We start from the raw sequence: 19,060 nt of genomic DNA, 5'->3' as shown, positions 1-19,060 counted from the left end.
AAACTGAGGAATCTCAAACAAAGATCAAGGTGTGGAGAAACATCCTGATGATGCTTTTTGTTAATGTGTTAATGAACTTGCTTGGTTAATGTCATAGAAAAAGTCATATAAACCCCTAGACAAAATCTTTTACCTGAACCTGTATACTTACCAATGATAATGCTTTTCAAAGACTGAAGCCTAAATTAAAATATGAAAAGAAGAGGTGGGTAGATGGGGGGTCTTGGTAGCTGTTCATCTGCTAAGTGGGACAAATTTTTTTATCTTTATTGAAACTACTAATACATTTCGAAGTGAGTAAGGCTTTTGTGTCTTTTGTCCTTTCTTCTAATTTTGATTTTTTGTCTTTATCTGCACAACTACTTTTCTGCTAACTTGAGAGCTACTCTAGCCTATGCCATTCATCACAAGAACATCTCAGAGGGACTTGGAAATGTTTCAAGTTTTAACAATCAGAGACTTAACCTGTTTTTTCTCATGTAAGTTACCTGCCTAGACACACTAGGAAGACAAACACTGAATAACAGAAGTTGAATAATAATAGTAATGAGGAATTTTGCATGAGAAATAAAAACCTGGTAAAATCAGGTCTTTTGTTGCAGATTGCTGAGATACTTTACCAGTGTAAGAAAGAGTGTCGACATTTGTCAGGCTATCCTCCATAAATTAGAATTACTGTACAGGGGAAGTGCAGCCTTGGCTGCCGTAACTATCCCTGCAACATCTGCTATTTTGTTGTGGTTTTTTTTCTTTGAAATACAAGGGGATATTTGGGGGTACGTTGGTAGTACTTAAAGTATCTATTTTCTTAGTTGATCTTTTTGTTCTATTATCATTACAATTTTTTTTATCTTTACCTAATCACATTTTCTGGCTTGCTTGTCAATTTAAAAGATAAATCGGGGACAAAAGAAAAAATGCTTTGATTGTTTGTGTTTGAGTGTTTTTGTTGTTTGTTTTTTTGGGGGGGGGGTTTAATGAATTCGTTGCTTTACAATAGCGTGAGGTTGATAGCCTAGGAAACTAAAGCATCAGTACATATTTTCTCAGACTATTTTGATAGTATGCTTTATCCCTGACCTGGAAAAGCCACCTCTGCATGTGAGAGGATAGTTCATTCTCCATAGCTCATTCAGTCCTTGTCCTTTTTGCTAGGACTGCCATCAAGATTGCTAATTATAGTAATAGGTTTGTGACGTGGGTACTTTTCCTCTGAAAACTGGTCAAATTCATTTGATACAGGCCATAAAGCAGCCATTAGCGGGTACCAAGTTTCAGCCACCATCAGTTTGACCTAAGTAGTAGCCGAACAGTGCAGTAGTGTTTTTCCCTCGCATCCTATTTCATTTTTTAATGTTCTTGTTGTAGCCAAAAAAAGCTTCCAAACTTCTATATTTCCAGAGGGTTTCAGACCCTTTTCTGCTGAAATCGAGTTGCCTATTTTCAATTGCAAGAAACTAAACCTGCATGAGTTAAATAAGCCAGCACAAAATAATGTCAAGAGTGGGCTTTACACAGCCTTGCATATGTTGGGTTTTTGGGGGCTTTTTTTACAAAAACGCCATTGAAGGTGTGGCTTGGACAGAAATACAGAATAAAGCACATTTTTCACATTTACAAAATCATTTCAGCTGTTAATACTGTAGCATCCTCCCTCAAAAGAAAGACATAAAAATATTATAGCTTTAAAATGTCTTATTTTGCTGGAAGAAAAGTGGCTTTAGAAAAAAGTGGTTTATGTCCACTAATTTAACATCATTGCAAAGGGAGCAAGAGGAAAATATTAACAAGGCTTGCATTTTTTTCATGTTGGCACTCAACATGATACTGGTGATTTAAAAGACTTTTTGTGGTATGGTATTTTTACACTTATGTCTATTTTTTTTAAAGGAAACTTCATAAAGTCTGAGGTTTTCAGATTTTTGTTGCTAACACTTTTCTGGGTTTCCTAGCAGTGCTTTTCTTTAAATGGAAATGCAATCAGCCCTTACTTCATGGTGCCTTCGGTATTTCTTTCAGGAGTGACCACTAAGTCCAAGAGTCACATCCTCAATAATCCCTGAAAAAATTATTGTTCCTCACCCCCTTACTACATCTAGATACATGGATTTAGATACACATATACACACCTTTACCTTTCTCAGAGCTGTTTTGCAGTATCAGTGGATTTTTCTGTACTTCACACTCAGGAATTGTGTTTGGATTACAAGAACTTGTATGGCTAGATGATGGTATTTATATACGTCCTGACTCTGATTCACTACTTCCATTAGCACTAGCATTCAAAATAGCTGATTCTGATTCAGAATCAGGCTGATTCCGACATCAGTGTTAATGATGTAATAATGCTGACTCCGAGCAGAATTTTTTCTGATTCCCTGATATGCGGGGGCATGTCTGCTTTACAGGTGCAGGTGCAGGTGTTTGATTGCAGCTCATGCAAATTTGTGGAAGCATTAAACGGATAACGGTGTAGATATGGTAGCCCAGAGTTAGCTACCGAAACAGTTTCGGAGGTTGCAGCCGGTATTGAGCTTCACGTACCCTAGCTGCGCTTCCCTTACTAGTCATACTTGCACTTGGTTAACGATAGCATGGATAAATATATACAGCTTGTAGTTGCATCTGTCCCACCAGTGTGCATACATCCTGAGTGAGATCAGAATGAGTCCTGTTGGTATTTATTTTCTAGAAATTATCTTTACATGGTTATTTCCCCACAGGAATAAAGATTTTCCTGTACGTTTTGAAAATTTATGGCAAAGTTGATTTTGAAAATCTTGTGTGTAAATCTGTCATTGGCCTTTGCATAATTATCACGTCTTCAGGAATGCAACTGTACTGAAGCTAGAGACCAAGAGCAGCCCTGGTACTAGATCAGGAAAATGGAGGAAGACTGGCTTATGGCTGGATGTGGGGCCCTTAGCTCACTCCTTCTAACAGCACACATGCCAGTCATGTTGCACCACTGCTCATGCTCCTGGCAACTCGTCGATTCCATATTTTGCTCAGCATTATGGTTTCTGAGCTTTTACCTACCCACACAAACTCCTTTGTGCCTACAGTAGGCGTGCTCAGAAAATGCTGTATTTTGGATGCTCAGCGGGAACCTGACAGTAACATGAGAGAGGTTTTTTTTTTTTCCAGGAGGAGGCACCTGTGCTGCCTTCCGAACTGCATGTGTGAAGTATAGTAAATATATGGGTTAAAAAAATCATAATTCAAATCCCTATAGTGGTACTGATCAGATCTCTGTTTCTGTAGCAATGAGAACCAAAGGTGGCCTTTTAAGGCTCACAGTTCATCTACCAATTTCCAGTTCTGCTTCAGGATTCTTAAAGTATTAGAGTGCGTGCTTTAAACCCACAAAACTTACCTTTACCTAATTTTCACCATTCTAACCCAAGTTTCCACGGAAACAGGGTTGAAAAAGCCGCTGGTAGCCAGCAGGCAGCCAGCAGCTGAGAGTGAGAACTCTCCTTTGTCACTTTCCACTACTGGATGCCTGCTGCGTGCCAGTGTGCAAAGCTACCTAGGCTTCTAAAATCTGGAATACTTTCAATTTGAGGGGGAAAAATTAAATTAATCTACTCTCTTCTCTCTTTGGATTGTCACAGTAAATTCCAGGAGGGCAAATGGGCTAATGAGTCCTGATCTGTTCAGTTACACCGAGCCCCACATAATCAAAGCTTTCCCAACGAACTGGGCCTCTCCTTTCATAATTTCCATGTTTTAAAAGCATTCTCTCTCAAATTTGGTGTCTGTGCACATGTACACGGATATTGTGGTACCTTAATTCTTTATGGCTCTATATGTATCCACGTATTTATGAGCCTTTTTTGCATATAGTATGGTTGATGTATAAAATTTCCTTTTTTCCTGTATACTTAGGGAACATTTCTGAATGAACACATTATAACTGATCCTCAGTTAAATATTAGGAGTGGGATGTGAATGGAGATGGCTTTTAACCAGAAGTAGATTATAGCTGCGGGAAGACTAAAGGGTCTATTTGGTCAAGACTCATACAAAACTGAGATAAGCATGCACAACCTGACAAGATCAGATTAGACCCTTCCCCCACAAGTGCTTTTCCCATAAGTATTTATCTACTTTCTATTATAAATAACCAGGAAATGAAAAACAAGGATAGATTCTTTTTTAAAAAATAGCCTAGAAATAGAAATGCAGCTTCAAATCTTTGGGGCAATAATATTTTAAGTATGCAGTAAATTCCAATACTAGTTGCTGTTTTTGAAATGGGAGCAAAGTACTGAAATTCTTCGTGGCAGCTACATAAATCAGCAGCATTTATAAACAAAGCAGAACTTTGTACATATGTGCATTTTTGCCTACTATTGGGTACCTTAGAATTAAATAACTTATCACCTGTGAGAGAATAGGTGTTGACAGAGTCAGCACTGCTGTATTTTTAAGCTTGCCTGAGGCAACATAGCTGGCATTGAAGTTAAGCTTGGCATTTTTTCACCCTGTCCCTCCTCCCTCCAGCCCAAGTGAATGCTCACTTCATCAATGAGAAACACAACTGACTTGCCTGCCAGATGTAACGGAGATCCATGAATCCACATCTATTCTGCGAATTTGTGTTTCATTCAGATTGTCGATACTTTCACTTCCTCGTGCAGTGGTGTTAAGGGGTAAAAGTCTGAAGCCATACATGTGCCACTGATTCAGAAATGCATATTTGTTGGTGATCCACTCATCAGAACCTGTGTGGATTGCCTTTCTGTTATAATAAAAAATAGCTCTTAAGCTTTGAGATTTAAAACCTTAAAAATGTACAGAATAATATTTTTACATTCATCTTTGAAAGTAATGAGTGTGTACTTTTTAAAACACTTCTGTCACATAAGAATAATATTGATACTTTAAAAATCTCAAGATGAAAAATGTAAGTCCTTTTTTCTTTTCTTTTTTTTTTTTTAAATCTTTTTTTCCTCTAGCATTTTACGATGGGATAATGAGACAGATGTCTCTCAACTGGAAGGACATTTTGACATTGTTATGTGTGCTGACTGGTAAGTACATAAAAATCATAAAACTCACGTTAGAAAAATAGCTTTGCTGGAGTAATTGTACTGTGCTGCTTGCTGATGGCTAAGCAAAGTCAACAAATGAAGCACAAAGCCACCTTAACCTCAACAAATTAATATTCATCTCCATGTGACAGTTATAAGGTAGTCTTCTATCACACAGTAACTTCTACCACATTATTTCCCAAAGATTGATTTTGAGAAGCATTTCCATTTTCTGGAATTGCCTCTGTTTCATGCTTGACGTATCAGTAAATGGACGACTTAGGCAAATTGCAAATAATTATGGCTCAGTGAGGAACAGCCTGGAGAAAAGGGAGTTTATCAACACAAACAGCTCAATTAGCTTACTTCTTAGGAAAGATCTGACTATTGATATAAGGGGATATATTTTTTGCTCCCCGGAAAATCTTTCCGAGATAAAAAAAGATTTTAAAAACCTTTTTCCCCCATCGCATTCTGTTTCTTAAATCAATTTGACAGCAATATTTGTAGACGTAGGCTTTGTATTATTTACACAGGCAGATGTTAATTGTAAGAGAATTCTTAGTAAAAAAATAAGAGTACAGCACTTCATTTATGAAAAGGTAGATGCATGTTACAATATGGTATATTGTTTAATAATTTATGCAAATAGATTTGATTACTGACACAATCCTTTTCTGATACTGGATTTGCAGAATTGTGCTGTGCTATATTTGCTGTGCTAACTTTACAAATGGTACATTATTAATTATTTGTGTTATATAAATGGAGACAGTGTAAAAAGAGATGTGCAAATTTCATTTGTGAGACTAGATACTTTTAAATGAATCTGTCTTTCCTTCATGAATATTTGCTTTTGACCCTTTAAATGTCCAAAACAGAAAAAGCTGTTTATGTTTTGTTGCACGTAACTATTGTGAGAGACCAAATTCTGAAAACAGGGACTTCGTAGGACAGCTCAGTTCAGCAGATTTCTGTACCTTACTAAGAAATAGTTAAAGGAAAAAGGCAAAGGGAAGTATGAAGCTGTCTATTGTCTTTTTAAACAATGTTCTTTTTGAATGGCTTCTGATAAAACATTCCTCTAAAGCTTTTGTTTGTTTGTTTGTTTGATATTTTGCTATTTAAGCAAACTCTTCTTGTTTCAGAAAAGTTACTGGGTTTGTATAGCACTGGAGAAAGTGTATTTAGTCGTCTTTTTTCCTTTTTCCAATACCTATTTGTTGACAGAACGCGACAGTGCTTCATTTCTCTTAGCATTTAATTTCAGAAAAGTTCTTTGTTCCCAAAAAGGACAGAGGAGGGTTTCTAACTAATCGCTGATAATGTGCCTCAGAAATGCATCATCTGATTAAAATAAGGAGCTAAACAACACCATATGATTTCAGCAAGTAATTTAGTAAATGCCTTCCTCACCAAATATTAGAATGGATACTCCAGGTTTCATTGCACAGATGAAGTTAATGCTGGACAGGATTAGATCAGATTAAGTATGAAAGTCAGATCAGAGTGCTGGCGGACATGAGCAGGAGGGCAGCAGTCTTCTCGGAGGCTTAGACAAGGCTCACATATGGATGTTCTCCAGATTATGTGGGTGAAGCAAGGTCTTGCCAAGAGATTTAGAGTTAAATTTGTTCTTCACACAAATATCAAAACAACCTGGCTGTGCCATCGCTTGTATTCTTGATACTCACACCATGTCATCCTATTTGTGCTGGGAGTACAGCAGAGTGGAGCAAGACTTAAGTTGTTTTTTTCAGTAATATTCTTGCCTAATACTCCTCCCAGTCTGTTTGGAAATAGCGTAGTTTCTTTAGGAAACAAAGAATCAAACATGACAGGTAACATACATAATGCATTTGCAATCCCTGCATTTTGTACATTTATTTTGAAGCACTTAAGATGCAGGTAAATGTATAAATATTTATAGATTTCTAAAAAATAAATAAAGTGCGCAGGTTAGCTTGAAGTATGTGTTTTTATTCACAAATTTTCTCTATTTTCTTATTGCAAGTGCCCGTATATATAGGTTAATAAGCATGAAAATCCCTTTGTTGTTTGTTTCTTTTAGAAATCATTCTTTTAGTTATGGACACTAGGTTTTCTGGTACATGAAAAGGCTGGGGAAAAAAATGTCCCATGCTTTATCAAACTTGAATCTTCTTTTCATTTTCATGTATTTCTCTTCCAAGATACAGAATTGGCTTGAGAACTGTTGGCAGGATTTTTGCTCTCTGAATTTTTTGGGCTGCTATTGAAGAGGAAAAAAAAGATATCTCTTTTCTTATAGCTCCTCGGCTGAAACCTGAAGTATGCAGCGATAAAAACAGATAGAATAGATTGCATTTAGTTTAACACCATCATATAGCTCATTGTCAGTCAATAAAATCTGGGATTAGAACAGAGAACTAGAAAGCAAAAAAATCTGAGTTCAAATATTAGGTACATGGATAAATTTTTATTGAAGTATTTCCAGCAAGGGTGATATTGTCTTGATTCTCTGAATAGCTAACCAGCGGTACTGCTTGATCCCATTTACATGAAAACAAGCTCTATTCATAAACATATTCCAAATACACATGGAGGTTCGAGTAAAAATGTACATGATTACAACAAGCAGCGATATGTTTATATTCATATATTTACAGGCAGACTTTCATAAACCTTGTGTGCAGGGGTGGAAAATAAGCTATTTCCCAGAACAGACAGCCTATTAGTTAACAGCTAAATTTAGTAGCTCAACTAGATTATAAAATAAATAAGAGGCAAACTGTGAAAGCTAGTCATTATTTAACCATTCAGGATTTTGACAATAAAAAAAGTTTCATGGTTCAGCAGTTCCGAAATAACTTGTAAAATGTCAACTATGAGATAAAAATAAGGAAAAAAAAAATCTTGGTGAGGTCACACCTGGAAGAAGGGTACACTGGAAAAAAATACTGAAATAATGGAATTTTTAGAGCATATTCACTCACCTCATATTTGGGGGGGGTGGAGGGGTGGGGATTTTAAGGCCAGGTGAGGGCTGCCAGAATTTTAGACTTTCATTTGACCTACACTTGTGGATATAAAGTCATGCAGCTGCTGGAATTGTAAGAGTGAGTATGAACAGAGGAGGAGAAATAACAGGTGCCTGTACGGACGGGCCAAAACCAAGACTCTTCCAAAGCTCTTGAGAGCCTCATATTTCTGGTTATTTAAAAGGAAGCGTATATCCTTTTCTTTATTAAGAAAAAGTTGCTGACATTTTTAATCCAAGGAGAGAGTCAGGGCCAATAGGACTGAGCCAATAGAAAAATCTCTGTCTTTCACGTTCTTGTGACACACGTTTTCACAAATTTGATGTAGAGACAGTATAAGGTCTAGATCCCCATATCGTTTTGGAAATGCATAATATCCCACTTTATTTAGATAGACTGATTATATTCTTCAAGTTTGGCACGTGCATAAGTATTTGCACAACAGAGGCTGGGGGGGCTATCCCCACTGCTGAGATTTTTGCTGAAGTCATGGGGAGTTGTGGATTCACCAGAAATGTAGAACTGAACGGAAAGTATTCTTTAAATATCTTAAAATACATCGATTTTGTCTCCATTAGTATTTCATTTAATATAAGGAAATCTTTTTGCAGGAATGCAGTAAGATCTCTGTCCTTCTTCAGTTTAAATTTATTATTCGTTTTAAGCCTGGTTTCTTGCACACGCCTTCAAGTGCATTGGAATCTGACGACATGGAAGTAAGGGTTTTTTCAGTTTATGTCAGCCGTGTAGTTGAAGGCAAACAAAAAGATAAATGGCTCTATACACTAGGCACTATACATGAATGTAATCATGTCTGAAGTACACCTGTAAACTAAGCTCTTTTACCAATTGCAAAGTATGCAAAAAGAAAAATAAGTTCACATCATAGCCTATAAAATAAGTATATGCCCCTTGTTGCGAGGCACAAGATAAAAGGATATCAGCATGAAGCAAACTGAGAATCTACTTGGTTTTTTAATTTGTTTCCTTGTGGCTTACTGTTACTTCCATACAGTTTTGGTAGAAACTTTCATTTTGGTTTTAATGGTAATTTAAAACAAAAAAAAACCCAAGAAGAGAGAAGTGACAAGTTTGCCTGCCTGTTCATACAGATTTCACAGGTTAAGAGCACTGCCTAAACAAAGGCCAAATCATAAACTGTGTTCTTGCCTCTCTACTGCTGTGCTCTGAAACTTCCTTGATGACCTGAGAAACCCTTGCTATTCCTGTCCTGAGCTACTGCTTTCACAGCATCCTTACTACATAAACATGAGACATTGCCACTAAAGTAGTGGTGAGCTAAGCCAAATTTGAATTGAGGTATGAGAACTGAGTGAGAATGGTTTAGAACAATACGTTATTTAATTTCACTGAGCTGTTGTGAGCTTTAAAGGATTCTCTCGGGTATGTTTTCAGTACGCTGTGGTCATACTTAGTCATACAAATTCTACTGGTAAGAGAAATTGCATGACTAAATCTCTTTGCGTGGGCCAGATCCTGTGCTGGCCCTGTCTGCAGCACAGGTTATCTAATGACTTCTTCAGGATTTTCTTCATTCAAGGCATCCTCCGACTCAGAGGGAGGACAGAGATGTTCCCTGGAGTCACTGCATTGCATTAACATTGCTTCCAGCCTTCTCTGCTCCCTCTGGTCAGAGTATGTGGCTTACAGAGCAACAGTCTGGAAATCGCAATATTGGAGACTATTTTCAATTGAAGTAGGTCCTGTTCCCAGGGACAGGCCTTTTGGAGGGCAGGGACAAGTTGGGAGCAGAGCCAGGGCAACTGTCCCAGGTTATCTGGGTTTCCTAAGCTAACAGGGCTAAGAGTCTACCTCCCATACAACCAAAATATCAAGTGGGAGTCAGACAGAAAAAGTATTATTGAAGTTGTCTAATCTCTTGGCAGGTCATGTAACCATTTTAAGTTCTCAGACACTCAGTTTCTGGTGAACAAAGGCCTGTAGTTCTCTCATTGTAAAGGAACAAGATTGGTAGCAGCGGTTGTGCCCCTATCTCATTGTAAAAAGAGAGAATGGTATGCAGGTCCATGAAAAAGGAATTTTAGCACTGGTAAGCTGCTCCAAAATTGTGTTTCTACTACACTGCTTTCAAAAATAAAAATATTATAAGTGCATTTTTCATTTGGAATGTACGTCTGTCTACACAGGATCTCAGCAAGTCTTAAATGTGTGCATGCTTGCGATGTTTCATGTTGAAGAAAATTAATTTTAGCGATTCTTTTGGGAGAGGACTCATGCCCTGTATTCCACCTCATCTGTAGGTGGCTAAGTTCCCGGTGAAGTAGTGTCTTATGGTATCTATCTGCATAGGGATCTACCTGAGGTGAATGTGATTAAAACTCCCAGGAGACATTAGAGATAACAGCTGCTGTTTCAATGAATTAAATTTAAACAAGCATTTTTTCAGTAAGGTTTTTCCAGTAAGATTAATCAAGGCTGAGGGGCAGCCATCATGCCAATTGCTCAAGTTTAAATTTTCTTGTGCTCAGGCTGTCAGAGAAATTGTTAGCTAGTACTTCGATATCTTCAGAAGAAATTCAAAAGGCCATATTTCTATATGAAATGTTCTTTAAGAAATGTATGGATACCCAGTCTACCATATTTTCTCAACAATGTGAGGTTCTGCCAGTTTTTACTGGTGAAATTTGGTCACTGACAAGTTTTCCGATAGGTTTTTTTTTTTTCCTGAGTAGCAAAAATTCACAGCTCTTACACAGCTGCTTGACCCTATGATATGTAATACTGTATTCTCCTTGGTAGCTGTGGAGTGTCCTTACCTAAATATCCACACATATTCTGTTCTTGATGACTGGCATGTGGTTGGCAGACCACTTTTATCTCTTCAGTGTTTTCCTATATTCTTTATATTCTTTTAGAAATTTCAAACCTGGAAAAAAATTACCCACATCTCTTCAGAAAGAGATGTTTGAGAATAAAGGAGTATAGAAAACAATCATGAAGAATGGACAAAATGCCATGTAGTGTGGAACTTGAGCTAGACACAGGCTGGGAAGAAGTTTTATTACAGAGAAAGCATGAAAAATAATGAAGAAAGAATCACATTATTTGTGGCCGGCTTGGTAGAGTTTCTCATCTGAATCGACAGGATAAATGCAGCCCATGGTAGTAAGGACTGAAAGGCATCAGTTGCTATCCGATGGCTGTTCACTAACCATTGTAAATGCACTCTCATCCACAGTAACTACATGTCCACAAATATCTAGTCAAGAGTGATTGGCACCCTGGTTGCCACTATTAGTATATAAATTAAGGTACTGAGGGGCATGAAGAATGAATTATCCCCTCAAATCATGAGGTAATCACGCCAAAATAGGGCTGAGCATGTTGGCAACATTGCATGGGAAAATTGACTCTGCTGCTATCCTTGCGGGACCCATGCTGGAGATGAAGGATTTCACTCTTGAGAGAGGACAACTCTGTACGATCTGGGTCATTGTATTTGAACAGTGTTTGAGGGAGAGAGGAGGTAGGGGCTTGTAAATCTTTGTAGGGATAGATAGAGATAGATATATAAATAGAACAAATATGCGTCATAGATAATAATGAATTAATGCCACAACTGTGAAGGTAAAAGGAAAAAAAAAATACCCTTAATAGTAACACCTGAAATACAATAGAAAATACTTTAAAAAACTCCACCCCACCCCCCTTGTGTAAAAAAACCTGTAAAATATTAACTTTGTATATTGATCCTGATTTCTGATATGGTAGTATTTCAATAGCTAGCATATGTATTTTTTAATATTTAAAAGTACCTGAACTGGACAGAAATGTAGTCCACAGTTTCTCTTTTACAGCATTGTGTAAACATATGTAATTAGCCTTGTACTTATCTGCGTTAGTATCATTAGAATTGAAAACCCATTTTAATCTGGATTCTGTTCTCTTCTCAATGTCAGCCTGTTTCTGGACCAGTACAGAGCTAGCCTTGTTGATGCAATAAAGAGATTACTCCAACCCAGTGTAAGTATGTTTCTATTTTCTCCTGAACACTGGCTTCAGAATAATTAGTCTGTGCACAATGATTGAGAGAGTAATGGAATGGCAGGATTAATGTCATGTAATACTTTAATACTTATTATGTCCAACTTCAATTGAGTCTTCTAATCTATCAGATTCTTTCCTAATCATAAACTAGGAAACTTCTTATACTTGGCCTTCTGATAAGGAACACAGTGGGTAGTAAAATAAATGAAACCGCTTCAAAGATAGCGTGAGATTATTTTTATCAAAGCGTTTCTCAAGTATTTTCCTTTGATAATAATGTCTTCATATTAAAGTAAAAGTACGATATTGAAAGTTTTTATGTTGGCTTCTGTCATTTGTAATCCCTTCAATTGTAACCTTTGTCATTGTGTATTTATTTATTATGAAAGAATATTTTTTCTTTTCATTTCTGTTTATATAAAATGAACAAAACCCTTATGCATATATTGTAGCCTAAATCTTTTTTTCCATTAAGTAAGCCCTGTGTTTACATGTTTTATACCTTAGAACATAATGAAATTAAGCTCTTCATAAAATGCTTACATGTTCTACATGAGTGTCACTGAGGAAATATTTTACCGATCTCAATCTATTAGGCTGTTAAATCAGAGGCACCTATGGGCAAAAAAAGCGCTGTTACATGCATATACTTATACCCAACAAATAATCCTGAATCTCAAAAAAAAGTTTTTAAAAAGAAGTTACCAAAATGAGAATATGAGAAAACATGTGAAGTAATTGCTGTAAGTAGGAATTTAAAACAGGAATTTTACCTTTCATGTTTACCATACAAATCTTCCAGTAAGGTAAATTTTCCATTTCAAAACGAAAGTATTTCATGTTAGCACTGCATCCTCCAAACTTTATTTTAAAATTGTATTGTACTTTTTGTACAAGAGATTTTCTCTGTAAAAGGAATAGAAGACCCAAACGTGCAAAGACTTAAGAAACCGAGTTATTTTAGTCATGTAAGTAATCCCATTCTTTGCTAAGAGTAATCAGGTTTCTATTCTTGGTTCTATCATAGACTTTCCAGAGTGACCTAACGCAAGTTACTTAAGACTGAATTATTTTAATGAGCTGTGGGGCAAGGCTGCCAGGAAGACAGGAGAAATGTGACCACCCTGAGGAAAAGGTTACGCAGATATTTCTGTCAGTGGCAGCAAGGGGAGGTTAAGCAGCTCCTTCCCAGAGTGATGCCTCCTGACTTTCATGATGTACCATCAGTTATCAGGGTGCAATAATTTTTGGGACCAGAGGTGATCTGGAACACAAAGCTGATCCCAGTTTACAAAAATGCAAAAAGTATTTTTTTTCAGCCCCGATCAGTGTCCACACCTGGTTCTTTAGGTAGCCCCGTACTGGCTCCATGAAAGGACACTGGGGGAGAAGAGTATGAGTGGCAGGAAGAGAAGTGTATAAGAGTTGCTCTGGTGCCTGTGACCTGGCTAGAGCCTCTAGCTGGAGTGGAAGAATAGCTGTTAGTTGCTTTGTCTCCTGCTTGTAGCTCATCACGGTCTGGTGGTCTACATTGCCAAGAACATGAGTACACACATACATTTGTATATGCACACACACACACACATTCTTTACCTGGGCTGATTAGCCCAACCAGAGAATTTGATTTAAAAAGCAATGATGATAAGGCAGCCTGAATTTTAAGTAGTGTTCATAGCTCAAGTTTCCATCTATAGACAATACAGGAATTGTTAACCCAACTTTAAACCAAAACTGGCCTGACTTCGTTGCTTTTGAACTCCAGTCAGTTAATTCAAATTCAGAACATGCTTTTGTTTTTCAGAGCAGATGAACTACATTCCTTTGTGAATGTAGATGGAGTAAAGGGAGATGGCTTTTTTGTTTCCTGTCTTCCTCGTCTGGCTTGCTTCTGCACATTGTGATTAATAGCATAGCCTGTACTTATTTGCTCTGCATTTTAGGCCATGGTTCCTATCTCTTACCGGCAAAGCTAGCTTAAGAAATTCTTGCTCCTTGCAGGAATTTCTGTTGCAGAGTTTTGGACCACTGTCTGAACTGTATTTTTTAACTAGTCATTTGCCTAATCCACTTTATGGATGGTCATATGGATGGATATCCAGTTATGGCGTGGCCTTGCAAATTATTGTAATTCATAACTAAGAGGACAGCAAACTATTGTGTGGGGTGGAAGCTGGGAGTACAGACACCTTAAATGAGCTCTCTTGTCCAAAAAGGACATGTTGAACAGAGATGCCTTCAAGCATATGCTTTCATGGTTTGAAAGACCCAAATAAAAGCATATACTCATTTGAGATCCCAGGAGAAAATGCAATCACAAGTACATAATAGTTATTATTTTTACTGTTCTTGTTAACCTGTATAAATCTAAGGATAACATCAGAGGAAACTTTACTAGATGGCGCTATATTTTGCCCTTTAAAGGAAAAATAAATTAATAGTGAACTCATTTGCCAGTTGCAATAATTAGGAGTAGTTTATGGGCATTAGTTTATGCCCAAGCTAAGGCATAAACTACTTTGAGTTCACTTTAGGAGTAGTTTATGGGCATTAGTTTATGCCCAAGCTAAGGCATAAACTACTTTAAGTTCACTCTTCTACATGAATTATTTTGTCTCAAATTTAGAAATTACATTTCCTTCTTGGTAATACTTTGCCAAATTGATAGAGGAACGATCTCAAATTGAAGACACGTCTAGATGTAAGATATCTTTCAAGTGTAACTAGGATACAACTAGGATAGAAGAGTTCATGGAAAAATAATAGCCAGCAAAACCGAAAGGAAGAGTGGAGTAAACAGAAAATAACGGGTATCCTTACAAAGCTGTCTTGAAGGAGACATTCAGAAAATGTAATTATTCATACTGTTAGTTTAAAAAGAGATAAATTGATCTGCAGTATTTCCTTTTTCATTAAGGATGTTATTTGTGGCTATTAGAACCCTTATGGCACAGAATGATGTGTTTTGGGTAACTTTTTGTTTTCCTGGAAACAGGACTCTGGTCATTTCAGTCATCTGATTCATAGTATGGCCCCATGGACAGTTGTATTGGCACAGGAAGAGAGGACCAGAAGTTCACACAGGCAGAAATGAGCAGCTCAGAGAGTTACTGGGGGCTGAAATTTCTTATCTGAATTTGTTACAAATGCAAATGTCACCTGTAAACCAATTCCAAGAATTAGGCGCTGAAATTTTACATCAAACAAATTTATCTTGAATGGCTGTATTTTATTCCTCTTATAAGCAAGCTACTTGGTTTGCCAACATTTAGTTTTATTTTTTCCTATCATTAAAATGTGCTTTTAATTTCAATCTCAGAATAAGCAGTTGCTTGCTTGCGTATTTCCATAATTAGGAACGTTTTTTTTGAAGGCTTTGATTCTTCTGTGGCCTATCCATTCAAAATCCCAAGGAAGCCAATTGGATGCTATTGAACCGTGATTAGTACCAGCAAATAAGACTGCATTTGATAATGATTGATGAGTCATAGTCATGTCCAAAATGTGAACGTCTGTCCCATTATCTTACTGCAGCATTTTAGTGACACTTCAAACTATTGTAACGGACATTTTCCTCTGTGTTCTGTTCACGAGTTTACTGGAAGTATTTTTCCGGCTGGGGAAAGGCCATTCTGAACTTTAAACATCATCCTAAACTGAGAGGCGCTTTTGAATTACAAGCTTTGAATTAAACAATCGTGGGATAGTCCATCAAGTGTAGATCCAGGCCACCGGTCTAATTTTTTTATTGTACAGCAACCAGAAAATGAAAAACATTTTAAAATTAGAAATGTGAATGCGGTTCTACGACAGCTAGCGGAATCGCAGAGATCAGGCAGTTGACAAGACAGTGCTTTAAACCCAGGTTATGAAAGATCAGAATTGACCACAGTACCTCCACAGTACCTGCCAGTTTTGAGGAGATTATTGTAGTATTAAATTTAGTCATGATTTCTTGGGTTTTATCAGCAAGGGAAAGATCCTCAGGTGTTTTAGATGCACACTAAATTCAATAGAGGAATGGGGTTTTACACCAACTAAGGAGCTGGCCAAAAGTAACTGTGTAGTGATTTCCATAAAAGGCCATTCCCCTTTTTCAAAGTTGTTTCAAGATTTTCAGTCTGGTTTTAAGAGATATTTCATACCATGTTACATTCTATTTTACTGTATTTCTCTTTCAAATTAAATTTGAAGTAGTCTACAGAGAGTATAAGAAGGAATGACCGCATGGACTGCTGACTCCAGATGGAAATCTGTAAGGGGGTGCTGTTGTATGAGCATTGCTTCCTCATCGAAGCTGCTGGATCAGTGGCTGATGTGGCCCACGGCCGTCTCCGTTCATGAGGTTTAGCCATTCCTGAAGTCCCTGCGTGAATCGTGTGCTCAGTAAGCCCTGGGTGGGGAACATGTTTTCCATTACAGTGACCTCTCTCTGAAGCTGCCCGTGAAGATGAGGGACTCCAGAGTGGAGTCTCATCCTTCTTATGCCAGGAAGAGTCTCTGCAGAACACCGTTCTGGGGAGTGTGAGATGGCAGCAGGAGGAGGAGGATCCTGGGCTGAAGGCTCCATTTGCTGCCCACTTCTGTCTGATGACATTAAAGCATGTCAAGGATGTGAGGGAACTGACTGTGAATTTCCTGTGTTTAATGTTTTTCATCCTGAGCTGAGCCTATATTCAGACCTAACATTTACATAAGCAATTCCAGTGCCTTCGGTGGGAGGTACACCTTTTTGCACCTCGTATTTAGCCACAGAATTAAAGTTATAGCTACATAGATGAACAGAAGTGAGTTGCTTTGGATATTGCCCTAGGTCTCGTTTGTGCTTAAATTTCCCATGAGAAAGATGAGGGTAACAGTATTTCCCTATCTCACAGAGGCATTGTGAGAATAAATACAGTGCTGTGGTATTAATGATTGGAGTCTTCTAAGTACACGTTAGTACCGTAGATACTGACGTAGAGTTTTTGTTGCTGCCTCACTGTGCGTTGTGTCAGCGTATGTGTGCATGAGCTGTAACACACAGATTTGTTCCCTATCCTCCTCACTAAGTATCTGTGTCAGCATTGTAACTTTCCAGAGTTCCCACTGAAATTCTCTCTTCTGATCACTTTTTTCCTGTGGTATACAAGATTGCATTTTCTCAAGCCAAATATTCTTCTACAGCGTCTAATCATTTTATAACTTCTTCAGATCCTTAAAAATATTTTTTTTGTCTCTTCGGTTGATTACAGCACCTCACAAATTAGTCTTAGCTCTCATTAATATAGAAGTTAAATACAAGAACTCACGGTAAACTTTGTGGCTCCCCTCGGTGTGATATGCTGTTGGCTGATACTAGCCTTTGTTTACAGCTCTTCAACCAGTTTTCATTCCATGTGACAGAACACGGTATTCAGCCAATTAGAATTAATTTCGCAAATAAGATTTCAAGAGATGCTATATCATGTAGGTTAGGTTTTGGGCTAGTACTTTGCACAGAGTGTCTAAAATCTATCAGTTCAAGGTACAGTCATTTTTGCGTTCTTAAATACAGAAGGATGAGCAAAAAATTAGCTAATGGACCATAATGTATTGCCTGGGCATCATAAATGGCCTAATCGTCTTGAAAGATCCAGAATTACTATGCAAAAACATCAAGTCCTGCTTTAAATGCAATTTACCAATTTAAGGTCAAATTCGGTTGCGCTGCTCAGGTAGTTTAAAATATCTTTAAAAAATTAATGATCGGGTCTGATTTTCCTCCCCTTTTGCCTTGTTTTACACTGTTGTAATTCCACTGACAGCAAATGGGAGGTAGTCTCCTATGTGTGAGAGTAAAAAAAGAAAATCATTATTTACAGTCTTTGCATGGTCATGAGCTAACAAATGGATTTTGCATTGAGTGTATGTTTTGTATGCTTTTCTGTGTTTTATTTTGGTAATTCATAGCCCCCATTATTATATGAAAAGGAGCAGATGTATGGTAGTTGGCAGTTTTCTAAAGAAAATACTTATTTGTTACTTTCTATTTTGCATTTGTTTAATCACAGACATCTTGCATGTTTTGAACAATTATTTATATTACCCTATTTTAGTATTTTACCAAGAGGACTATTGACTTTTCCAGCTTGAGTATATTAAAAGCTTAGTCAGGTGTATGTTATATCTGGTTCCCTTCCAGTTTTAAAAATGTATAAATTCTCTTTTTAATGTTCCAGGGAAAAGCAATGGTATTTGCTCCACTCCGAGGGAATACTTTAAACCAGTTTTGCAATCTAGCTGAAAAAGCTGGTTTCTCTATCCAAAGACATGAAAATTATGATGAACACATTTCGAACTTCCACTCCAAGGTTAGTTTTCTGCTTGTGTTAGATAACACTTTAATCCGCATTGCATTTTGAAGAGATCATGGTCCTTTTGGCAGGTAACCTAAATGTTTGATTAAAGTACTCCTTAGGTGTGCTGTTTCTGAACAGCTATTTTTGTATCTGATTATTTTGTGTGGTAGAACCATCCTTTATCTCCGCTCGTCTAGAAGAGTTTTGCAGAAGCATCTCCTGTTTACCCTTTTCATTCATAGAAATCTAATTTATGGGAGCCTTTTCTTGTTGTTGTTAGCTGCCTATAAATATACCGCACACTAGCATTTACATTTTAATAAAAAGCTTGCAACTTTTAAGTAGGTTAAATACTGAAATGGACTGAAATAAATAGGAGGTGAATGTCTAATTGTATCATATCGTACCTTAAATCCTTATCTCTGGCTGCTTTATGGCTGGGTCAGTTGGCAGCTTCAAACTGCTAAATCTCATACAGAATTTCACAGTTGTGGGGTTATATGTCAGATCGAGGCGCTACAAGATTTAGGTCAAAAGCACTTATCTGAGCGTGATTTCTAAGCTTGCTTACGTAAAGCTACTGTTATCAGTCTCCTTTTTTATTATTTATAAGTATAGAGTAATACAGGACATGAAGAGGAAGGTGCTTCACAGA

General features: G+C 37.3%; 1 protein-coding gene across 1 annotated transcript in view; it reads left to right on the top strand.

Annotated features, from left to right (window-relative positions):
* CAMKMT (calmodulin-lysine N-methyltransferase) overlaps positions 1–19,060 on the top strand; it is a 221,613-nt gene that overhangs the window by 195,631 nt on the left and 6,922 nt on the right. Inside the window, exons 8-10 of the mRNA XM_009278413.2 lie at positions 4,965–5,039; positions 12,001–12,064; positions 18,286–18,417. Of these exons, the coding sequence (XP_009276688.1) occupies positions 4,965–5,039; positions 12,001–12,064; positions 18,286–18,417 (271 nt within the window). The remainder of the gene's footprint in view (positions 1–4,964; positions 5,040–12,000; positions 12,065–18,285; positions 18,418–19,060) is intronic.

The sequence above is a fragment of the Aptenodytes forsteri genome, unplaced genomic scaffold, assembly GCF_000699145.1.
Source record: "Aptenodytes forsteri isolate BGI_AS27 unplaced genomic scaffold, ASM69914v1 Scaffold130, whole genome shotgun sequence".
Taxonomy (NCBI): Eukaryota; Metazoa; Chordata; class Aves; order Sphenisciformes; family Spheniscidae; genus Aptenodytes; species Aptenodytes forsteri.
The sequence above is the reverse complement of the archived record's forward strand: the minus strand, read 5'-3'. Positions and strand labels throughout refer to the sequence as shown.